Source organism: Atta cephalotes (assembly GCF_000143395.1).
Source record: "Atta cephalotes unplaced genomic scaffold scaffold00073, whole genome shotgun sequence".
Classification (NCBI taxonomy): domain Eukaryota; kingdom Metazoa; phylum Arthropoda; class Insecta; order Hymenoptera; family Formicidae; genus Atta; species Atta cephalotes.
The window spans coordinates 752,677-764,653 of NW_012130137.1; the positions used below are offsets into that span (position 1 = coordinate 752,677).

The window sequence follows — 11,977 nt, forward strand, 5'->3', positions numbered from 1 at the left end:
ACACACACACACACACACACATATATGCAACGAAAAACGAGAAATTTAATATAAAAATTTAAATTAAAAAGCTGAAGCTTTCAAAATGCGACCTTGATATGATGATTTTTTGGCATATCAAGATCTCATAGTTTTTACGCTTCTTAAACAGCTTGATCTACCACTATGTAATTAAATAACATAATCTCTTTCTATTAGATACAAATATTTGAACTCAATCATATAAATCATATATAAGTAAAACAATTCCACATTTATCTTATTCAGTTGAATATTACAATTATCATGACATTTATTTTTATTTATTCCAATATAGACCTTTTCTAGTTCACAAATTGCTAGTCACAAAAATAGAATCTTTTTTTCGGTCAAAAAATTATATTTCTAAACAATTATTAAGACAAAACCTTTTAAAGTTAGTTTTAATAAAATTTTTACAGACGCATTTTTTCATACAAGTATGATTAAATATATATTATGAAATGCATGCACTATGTTGAGATTATAAAATTTGAAGAAATATTTGTAATTTTTACTATCAACTTATAAGTGAAATTTATTTTTAGTAATCACACATGTAGAATGTAACATTGTTCATGCAGAACTTAACAGTATGAAATTAAAAAATTATTTTCTTTTAGACTTAGCACTGACCATTTTCTAATACTAATCTATATCGTTAACATTGTGCTCAACTTACAGTTTTTTAAATTTCAATTTATTTTTTATTTTATTTTTTAAATATAGCTTATGTAAAAACTATTTAAAAAGTTTTATTAAAGCATTTAAGCTCATAAAAAATAAATGAAAATTTACGACGTATTAAATACATGTGTGTATCTGTTAAATAGAACTAAACTGAATCTAAATGTTTGTTAAAGTAGTGTGAATGGTAATGGCTTCGCATACATCTGTATCTGTATATTCTATATGAAAATTACTACCACACACAGTCTTAAACATGACTTTTGTTAATATTGCTTTTAGACAAAAGTAGTCTTTAAACAGAACATAAAAAATCTTATATCATGTACTTGAATAATCTCACAAACGTGATGGTCAAGGATGTTGACTTAATAATGCACGTGTAGCCATAGCGAGCATTTTCATGCGGCTCGTCGATCGATGATTCGGATTACTTGCTACAAATGTAGCCAATTGATTTTGTAGAGTCATTAGCACTGTGCCCATATGTTCTCGTGTTACGGGATCACTTGGATCTAAATTCAATATTGCTTCTTCCAGCCACCTAAAAAGAAGTATTTTTATTTAAAAAATATATACTTAAAATATTTTATAATATTTACAAATGTGTGTTATACAATATCTTTTTCATGATTTATATTAAATTATGAAATAATAAATACCTGTGTTTCAATTCTGTACGATGTCCTAAATCAGCAGATAATTGTTGTACGAGAGAAAGAATCACGGGTTGCTGCAAAATGCATCGTGAACCTTGTGCTGTACACGAAAATACTCTTGAAGGTTCTGTTTTTTCACACACTAGTACTACCAATCCCAAATCACTTGCACTCAAAGCCTGTTGAAAAGCAGCGTTTAATTGACCTCTTTGAAGAAGAGACATAACACGTGATTGAGCATCAGCTACAGCGGTTACAGGTATAGCAGGGGTTGTAGCTCTTGATCTAGGTTTCAAGAATAAAGAAGAAAGTGTTTTAATAATATCTTCATGGTACTTTTAATGTTAAATTTCAGATTTATCCTTACCGCGCAGTAGAAATTTCTGTAAGTTGCTGATTTAGATTTTCTCGTATAGAATCACGAACTGCTCGTATAGTACTATCTTGCATTGTCGTTAAAATTCTATTCAATTCAGTTTGTATCTCTTCGCGTACCAATGTTGATAATGTTTCGCTTAATTGCTCATTATGACGTTGATTCTGTTTATCGATAACTGCATCGATATGTTGTAAATCTAAAAAAAAAAAATGTTACATAGTACATTGAAGTAAATATTTAATTGTCCTCTATTGCCCTATTAATGGAATAACTTACATTCGCGAGTACCTTTAATGAAGACGTCTTGGATTTGTTTAAACATAATTTGGCAAACCTTTTCCATATTAGGTAAGAGGACAGTTGTAAATGCTTCTTTAAAAGCAACATCCAAAGCTGGTTTTGCTGCATTTGCAGCTGTCAAAGCTAAGGTATCTTTTACATGTGAACTATTTATCAATTCACTTATGTTCTTCTGGAAGAGTTCGTCCATTTGATTTGCGTCTAGTCTCATTTGATGCTTCAAAGGCTTTACTGTTTCTTCAACTATACACGGTAAGGTACTTTCAATCTTATCTTTGATTGTTGTTTCAAATGTATTTAGAAATTCATGTTGACGAGTCATTTGATCATATAGAGTTTGTTCCAAGTTCGCATTTTGTTGCTGAGACATTCTCGCCAATGCCGATTCTATTCGCGTGGATACTGGTGATTCTTGCCGTAATCTAGTAACCTCTGTACGTAACTCTTTTAATTCTTGACACTGATCCTGAATTATATCTAAAATAGATTTCAACTTATTGTTTAGTTCAACATCGTTGTTTGTTCGCCATGATAATCCAGGATCATCGGTAGGAAGGGACGACGTCTTCGGTTCTTTTGTCTTTTGCCTTTGCATATTATTTTCATCTTCGGGAAATTCTTCAGACTCTTGCATCGCATGCACACTAACATCTTTAAGCAAGACCATCGGGATATTAGACCAATCTTCATCGGCATTCGATTTTATTTCCGGTTTGCCATCGATATCAGTTTCTTCATCTGGTTTAGTAAGAGATAAGATTTCTCTTACTTCTCTAGATGGACTGCTTCCACAACTTGCAGGAGCTTGCTCTTCTATATCATTTTTTACTAGTGGTGGGTCAGATGCATTCAAAGCTTGCACCGCCTGTGCAAGAGGACTACTTGATAAGACTTTTCTCAAATCTGGACTTCCTGGATTAGACTCTAATTCGTTGTTATCTTTTTTTGCAGGTGAACTGAATGCATCAGGCGTCATTAAGTTTAAGCCACCAGTATTATGATTAATTGTTGTTTCAATTGCTGAAGATAAAGATCGTTCTCCCTCACAATTTTCTCCGGACATACCGTTGTGAGTAACAGTTCCCATATCTGGCATATCTTCAGAATATTCCAGTGTATCATGAGCAAGTGTATCTATAAGATAATTGCTACTTGCTTGTGAGGCAGGTTTAAAAGCAATGTGACATTCTTGTAGTGACTTTGGTTGGACTAGATACATGTAAATAACAAGTTGTTCCTCATTCTCTTCAATCTCTTCACATAGATCTTCTAATGATTCGCCAGTTGACCGTATTTTACGTTGATCAGCATCGACAATTCCGAAACTTAGAATTGGATATGGCAGGAGAAACTCTGATACCGTGCTTATGCAAGCTAACGCTTCATTTTTATCTTTCGTAAGACTTAATATATATAAAATTTTATTATATATGTCTGATAGAAACAGATATCCAGCACCAAGATCTAAGCCTGCTTTTAGTACCGGTATTTTGCCCGTGGAAGGATTTGGAGCAAATTTGATTGTTTGTAAACAAGTCCACATTTCGCACGACCATACTTTTAGTTCTGAATTATTGTCACACCCCGTCACAGCAAATCTCCAAAATTGAACACTGAAAAATAAATATTTCCTTTAATTATATTCAATTTATCGAATAAAAATATACATACAATGGTATTTTCAAAATACTCACTCAGGTTGATAATTTTTATGATCATCAAGGAAAAACAGGCAGGAAATGGGCCGTCCTCCGTGTGGCCTCCATTGATGTAAACAACGTGGTTGCGGGTTGCCATTATGAGAATTACTATGAAGGAAGACTTGAAAGAATTTTACTTCTCCATCTGTACTAGCCGTTGCCAATGCAGTGCCGTCTGGACTAAGGGCTACTTCAACAATACTTCCCGAGTGCTGATTAATTTCCATCATACCACCACTTTCTTTAACACCTGGATCTGTTGCCTTATTTAGAAAAGAAATTGAGAATTATTTATCGTATATGTTTCATATGTAATAAAAATTATGGAATATATGTTTATATTACATTACCTCTACTGATCTAAAGTTTGATGCTATTGTTGCAACCGACCACAATTCAACCTTGGAACCACGTGTTAGGACTAATAATTTTGATACTTCATCTCCGTCAGAAGCATCTTCCTCCGGGATGTATGGACACCAGATCACTCTGTGACTAGTTGGAGAAACATCTTCTGCGTCTACTTGTAATACTAAACTACATAATAATTCAGACGGTGTAGGTTCAATTGTGTGTATAAAAAGTGATCCTGTATAATCGATACACGCAAGAATTGCATTAGCAACATGAGCAAATGCAAGATCTTGAATAACACCACGCATTCCTCGCAGTAGAGATCTATGTTCTAAATCCTTGTATACAACACGGACTACCCCACCACCGGTACCAACTAAAAGGATGGAAAATTTATCTAAATAGAAGTATGATAATTTGAATAGCTTCTATAGATATATGTTGTATAATTAATTAAATAAAATCAACTTTTTTATTGAAACATTGTATAAAGCATTTCAATTTGCAAAAAAAACCATTGCAAACAACAAACTTCAATCTTAACAAAAATTACCTTTTAAACCATAAGCTAAATATTTTCCAGATACATGAACAGCCAACAACTGGCCTGTGTAAAGATGGTGATCCCATGTGAAGTCAACAATATTTTTCAACTTCACCTTAGAACTACCATGGTTATGATCACCAGGGGAAGGGATAATGGTCACATTTGTGCTACATAATCCAACTGAATGTTGATCCTCCTGTCCACTAAACTCTCTGTAAAAATAAAATGCTACATATCAAAATCTTCATATAAATTAAAATTTATATGTTATTTATATCTTCTTTTCTTATTGTTAATATATATAAAAAAGAAAGAAATATCAAATAAGCAATACAAAGTATATATTAATAAAGAAATGCTAAGCATGTTTGAATAGAGACTTTTTTCAAGTTGATATTTATGATTCTTATTTAAGATCACCTTAAATATATTTTTAAAAATGTTATAAATCAATCTAGTATTCACAGTCAATTCTTATATTTAAGACTATCTTAAGTATAATCTAAGATGTCATGAATTAATCACAGAGTCATATTGTATTTTAAGACTTAAAATGATTACTTAAAATGATCTTCTAATAAGAGCAGAATATAAATACATTCATCAAGCTGTATTAGCATTTTGAGACACTATTTAAGTATTAAAATAAGGTCAAACTATGAATACTAGTTAAGTCTTAAAGAAACTTATCTAAAGCCAGTATTCATAGTTAGGTTTTTATATTTAAGATTATTTTAAGTAAAGTCTTAAAATGTCATAAACCAATCACAAAACTATATTAACATCTCAAGATATTACTTAAGGTATTATTTAAGGTGATCTTGAAATAAAAATAGATTATGGTTACGTTTATACCATGCACTTAATTAAATTAGTGATTTATATAATGGATGTTTTTATTTAACTTATAAGATAAACACTTATTTTATAAGCCTAATAAATGCACGATGTAAACATAGCTTATGATTAACCTAGAAGCATAACCATGATATTTTATCGAAATATATTAATCAATATAATATACCTTAAACTCTCATATATCAAAAACATAGGACAAGTCGAAAGTAAAAGTATTACTTATTATTAAAATAGATAAAAGAATATTTAACATCAATTCATAAATAAATTTTAGAAACACAAGCAATTTGTTTAATTTATTTTAGTTATATAGTATGTAAAAATAAAACATATTTATATTATCTGATCCATATATATTGGTATCATATTTTTGCAATTTAATAAATATTAAAAGTCATCTATTTTTTAGTTGCTCTGTTTTAACTACTTGTCTTCTCGAGTTTAATGGAAAGTGGTAATTACAATATTTTTATTTTTGTCACAGTTAGAAACATAAGACTTCACACCATGATCCTAAAAATTCTAAAAACTCAAAAACTCTAAAAGATCTCTCGAAGAAACTTACACAGTCTGCTGGAAGTTCAGATGCCTTAGGTTGTCCTCCCCGGACTTACTCATACCGTCGGCTGTGTTCCTATAAAACAAATGAATTTACGGATTTGCACGACCCGGGTTGACGATTCCTAACCCCAGCCGGCGATGCCGCTGACCTGCCCCCATGGCATTACGAGATCAATCTCTCTCACCTCTCGGGCATAAATGCCGTTATTTCTCGCCGTACCACTCGTTCAGGATTAAATGGATCAGTCGAGCAGCTGAGTGCTCATCACCGGCATCGATTCACCGCGATCTCGGGTAAGCACCAACGCACACGCCAAACCAACTCGGTATATCTCAACGAAAGTGAAACGTCAGGCGGCCATCATCCAGACACCCACTTGTATAACTACGGCTGTATTCCAAAATTCATTGCCAGCGCTGAAAATCTACAGGCTACGTTACATGTACTATACATTTTCAGCACTGACAGTGAATTTTGGAACACAGCCTATATCTACAAAGTGGATGCTAATGCGAGCAATTTCTATTATAGCATAGATACATTTTTCGAGCCCAAACCAATCATTTTAACGAGAAAAAGGATCACATGATCAAAATTAAAGAATATCAAGCGTCAATTTTGATTATGTGAATTTTTATTACTGAAATGATTTTAAGTGGCTTTTAAAAATACTTTATCAGCTACTCGAATCAGTTAGTGCCATTCACTCACTCGAGTGCCCGTCCGATTGATCGTTGATGAATGGCTCCACACAGAATTTAATTGATTGATTCAGTGGAAAAACTCAAGCATCATATGAGTGACTGCAGAGAAATTTGAAGAGAGAAGCCATCTCGATGTTTTACTAAGGCACTAGAAATGTCTTATTTTGACGGATCCATGAAAAATGGGATGATTTCTTTTAAGAAACTGTGGGCCGGTTATTCCAACTTTTGATAAATTTTACCTGGGTAAGTAGCAAGATTATCCAATCACATGCGCGGATTGCCAGAATTATCTAATAAGTAAAATTTACCAAAAGGTGGAACAACCAGGCTTGTGTATTCTGATAGAGTTAAAGGATCGCTGTCCATTTGACGTTACAAATACTTCGAAATTTTTAAATAACCAATCGGAAGAAAGAATTTTATTAACTGACCAATCAAAAAATGCTTCGAAGCATTCGTAGTATCAAGTGGATCGTACCCAAATGTTTATTCTTTATTCTGAAATTCTTTATTCTTTCTATTGCGCAGGAGAGCCTTAATTTGCATTCAACAGCCCCCTACCCATTCCTCTCTAGAGTCTCTATAAAGCCTTGTGTTCATGGTCCTAGAAATCGGTCCGAGATGAAGAAAGAATTGACCAATCGCAATGGTCATGTGATCAAATTGTTCAAATGTGATTTATTAATTTTTTCTCTGTTCGAGATTTCGGACCAATTTCTAGCATCGTGAACATCGGGCTTAAGACAGTCGCGTCAATCTGAAATAAAATGGTGTCTAACTGGGACTCTATTAAGCCCGATATCCACGAAGCTAGAAATCGGTCTGAGATCTTGGACAGAGAAAAAATTAACAAATCACATTTGAATAATTTGGTCACATGACCATTACGATTGATCAATTCTTTCTTCTGAGGTCTCGGACCGATTTCTAGCATCGTGGACACAAGATTTTAAGCCGGTTCTACATTAATTGCAAGCCGATCGCAAATTTTGCGACAGCCAATCTGAAGCGTTGATTTCAAAATACAAGTTTCAGATTGGCTGTCGCAACAAACTTGCATTTTGAAATCAACGCTTCAGATTGGCTGTTGCAACAAACTTGCGATCGGCTTGCGTCTAATGTAGAATTGCCTTTAGAGAAGGACTCTAGATCGACTAGTTGCTTTTTTTCTTTCTAGTGCACATGACATATGCTATAATGTAAGAGCACTCCGACATCTCAGATTTGCATTGCCGAACGTAGAGCGTAAAGTTATGATAGAAGCTTTGATTAATAATATGATGAAATTATTTTAGGTGTATCAAAATTATAAATAGGTAAGCCTATATATTATTATAAAGGTTTCGAATTATATAAAATTATATAAAATTATATAAAATTTCGAATTATATAAAATTATATAAAAAATATAGATATTATATGGTAGAAAAGCGTTGAAAGTAATTCTACACAACATTCTAATTTTGTCAATCATATAATTATCAAAATGAGCGTTTAAAATTATCAGTATATAACAGTTTAACGATGGCAAGACATTTTATTGTAAAATAAAAGTATTGTTAAATGAAAATGTTATTAATTTAATTAAATTTAACATAAATTCTACTTGTCAATATTATATAATTTAACATAAATTCTACTCTCACAATTTTTAAAATCTAAATCACCAGTGTTCGCGATACTCAAAGGGAGGATATAATAGCATCGATGATTGGTTCCGCCATTTTACTTCAAAGTCAAATTGAAAATTTGTACAAGATTGACGCGACTCTCTATAAGGACTTTATCTCCTTCCTTCCCCCCCCCAACGTCGACGAAGCTCGCGCGTTTAAAATTTGAAATCATTTGCGACAATCGAGACGCGTAATGGCGGATATACAAATAGCGCGCGCGGATAACATCGTCGAACATTGTCGAACACGATTTTAATGCGATTTTCGTCACAGAAAGAGATATTTCTTTTTGCTTGATATAACGATTATGGATTATTACAAATTCAATGTCTTTTCTCATACTTTAAAAAGGGTTTGCTGTTTATTTCAGATAATTGGCGTAATGATAGGAGAAATAGTTCTTTGTGCGGCGCGGCGAAACTGCAGCCGAGTGAGTATAATTTTACATGTATAAAAAAGATGTATCGAATTGAGAGTCTATATATATATTAAGCTTCAGACGCAACTAAAAGGCTAATTTTGTTTATACGTGTTGCTCACGTAAAACATTTGCATTGCATATTGGATATTTCGTCCTACTTTTTATTCAACTATAAAACTACGTCGCTTTGAAATTAACTGAAACATAAATACATTATACAATCGATTTGAAATTCTGGAAGATTTGGGAATTTGTTGATAAGAGGGAAATAAATTTGCGATAAATTTACATTTTATTTCTTATGTTATATTACACTATAGACAGGCTTTTCATTCGCATATGTGTCTATCCTTTGGAAAATGGCAGTAGTGCTCAAACGTACGTAGACCCAAAAAAAGATGGCAGTAAATTCAGCTAATGTTGCTCCACAATTAAGTAGCGCTTAACAAGTACGTTCTGTATGCCAAACATTGTTTTGGATCACGTATGTTCATCGAAAGCGAAGGGGGAAAAGTGAATCGGTGTAATGGTATCTCTAATAATATTCAATTTTTGTATAATTATTAACAATGTAGAATTTAAAACGTCCTTATTTCCATATAAGGAAAAATTGGATTATTAGATTCGAATAATTTTTTAATTATTTACATTTTTCCAAAAGTAATGAGTTGTTTTTTCATTACGCGAGAATTAAGCGATTAAAGAAAAATTACAGAATTCGTTTTGTAAAATTGAATTTTTAATTTAGACGAAGAGATTAAGTAATTTGAAACTATTTGCATTAATTGCTCTCTACAATAGAGAAATATAAAAATTTAAAGAGATTTATGAACCAAATAAATGAAGATAATTCATAATTTTACAAAATAAATTTCTACCAAAACTTTGTCTATTTTTATAAGAATCCACAAAGAAGATTCTATTATGATGAAAAAGATAAAAAACGAGAAAAATAAAGAATTTCTTGTCAAACAATAAAACTTATTTGAAATTTCTTATTAATTCATTTCTTAGTTTAAACGTGTTATGTCGGCAACAAATTTTTATGCTGATCTTATTTGTAACAATTATCTGCACGTAATTCTGTTAAATAATCTGCATAACTACGTCAATTTCGTCGTTGTCATTATGGTATAATATTGTATAATATGTTTATCACTTGTATTTTTTCTGCATATTGAGAAGTTCATTCATTTTTATTCTGTGCCAAGACAGTATGCAGAGATTATAGCAATCCTTATTTAATCAAATCTTAATTTAATAAAATTCTAATTTTACATCCGATTCACGTTTCACAATCGCATTCTTTACGACGAAATCGCTACAATGTTCCAGAGACTTGGCGAGGTCCTTCTTGGAATATTGTTAGTACACAGTATGGTTTTTACCTTCTGACTTTTATCTCAAGTATTAGCAATCGTCGTCGTAAAGCTGTGCCCTCAAATTTCCAATAGGTTCTCGTGGCGAATGTCTTACATTTTCCCGTACTGCCGTATAACGAGTAATTTTTGGGTCTTTTCGTATCATATATAATGTTACACAATGACAAAGCACACTGAGACACTGCGCCAATCCAATAGAAAAACAATATCATCGTTATTGTGCCGTTAGTATTCACAGATCGAAGGGACGTAGAACCGCAAGGATAGACTCCTGTATGTCCCCGCGGCGATTTTTTCACTCTCGTCGTTTTTCATTTTTCTAAGAGTTCGCTCGCTAGTAGGTAATGATTCGAAAATTAAAACATTTTCCTTCATCGATTACAAGTTTTTGTTTATAAGCGTAGTATTTCGATTTATCTAGCGACTAATCGACCGCGTTAATCGTCACATAAATCATATGCGCAATTGCGATACAAAAACAATGACGATCATGAGTGATCAGTGAGTGGAGAGTAAGCTAAACCATCTACCTAGTGAAGGTGTAATTAAATATTGTACTTTGAATTATTATAAATGTAAACTATGCTATGTAAAACTTCCACTTATAATACTTGTTGCTCTAGAATCAATTAATTGTCAATCACGCGTTATTCTTCAATTTATTCCGCGTACATTTGACGCAAGTAAAATCTAAATAGCCGCGAGAGATGTCGCGAAAAATGACGATTTAAATATTACAAAAGATTAAAATCTCGAAGTCTGCACGAAGATATGAAAATTTAAAATCTTTATCGTTTATATATCGAGATGGTCCCTGCGGGATTTTAAATTGTATTGTATATATTATTTCTTTGGCTGCGTGTGTGTATATATGTGTGTGTGTGTGTGTGTGTGTGTGTGTGTGTGTGTTGTGTGTGTGTGTGTGTGTGTGTGTGTGCGCGCATGTGTGTATATATATAATTACAAAAACATAATTTCATTTCACTACAATTAGATTTAAAATTGATATATCTCAGATTTTGTATCGTACTAACAAAATGTGTCTAACAAATGCACGGAAATATAGAATCTATGATTTAATAGACGATACATTTAATGGTTATATTAGAGAGCTATTTTCTTCCTTACATTTACGGAAAATCTTAAGAAAATGAATATTGAATCGATCGTCATTGATGTAGAAAGTTTAAATTGGAATAACAATAGCAGAGAGAAGAAGAGAAACGCGTTAATCAGATCAGCGTAAGATTATTAATAATATAGGTAGAATATCGGTTTTATACACGTAATAAGACAACGTATATTAATGAATATACAAGAGAAATTCAGTATAATTCTTTATGGGCACGAAGAGTGTAAAGACATGAATGTGAAGTGTGAGAATGTAAAAAGTATAATAATTATATACAATTATCAAAAACAATAAATATTCAAAATAATATAAACGCAGATTGTATATTCGCTATTCGGTTATAATTCGCGATGGTTAAATAATATTCAGTTAAATTATATACAGTGACGTCATCATTTCGTGATAATAAATATTTAATCAAATATTATAATCGCGAATATTATACTAAATATTACAACATGCTACGCAATCGCATTTGATATGCTTATGATATAATGCACATTGTTGTGACTTATAAAGTACGCGAAAAATAAATAAATAAATACATCATACAGATAAATAAATAAATAAGTCATGATTTATGCCTTATTAAGCGTTT

At 32.0% G+C, this 11,977-nt stretch overlaps 1 protein-coding gene across 1 annotated transcript; it reads right to left on the reverse strand.

Moving 5' to 3' along the window:
• Positions 1 to 1,059: 1,059 nt before the first annotated feature.
• Positions 1,060 to 6,259, reverse strand: LOC105624131 (enhancer of mRNA-decapping protein 4). The gene is made up of 9 exons (XM_012205490.1): positions 6,249 to 6,259; positions 6,068 to 6,136; positions 4,651 to 4,856; positions 4,094 to 4,473; positions 3,738 to 4,006; positions 2,020 to 3,656; positions 1,732 to 1,939; positions 1,368 to 1,649; positions 1,060 to 1,249 (listed from the first exon to the last, which is right to left on the reverse strand). Exons 1-9 carry the CDS (start codon positions 6,257 to 6,259, stop codon positions 1,060 to 1,062), a joined length of 3,252 nt encoding a protein of 1,083 aa, XP_012060880.1.
• Between the last annotated feature and the right edge of the window lie 5,718 nt (positions 6,260 to 11,977).

What these genes read in the sequence shown, in the direction of transcription:
- LOC105624131 (XM_012205490.1), bottom strand. An exon ending in CAAACTTTAGATCAGTAGAG is followed by an intron (nt 4,007 to 4,093) that starts GTAATGTAATAT and finishes TTTCTAAATAAG; the next exon opens with GCAACAGATCCAGGTGTTAA. An exon ending in ACAGAAATTTCTACTGCGCG is followed by an intron (nt 1,650 to 1,731) that starts GTAAGGATAAAT and finishes CTTGAAACCTAG; the next exon opens with ATCAAGAGCTACAACCCCTG.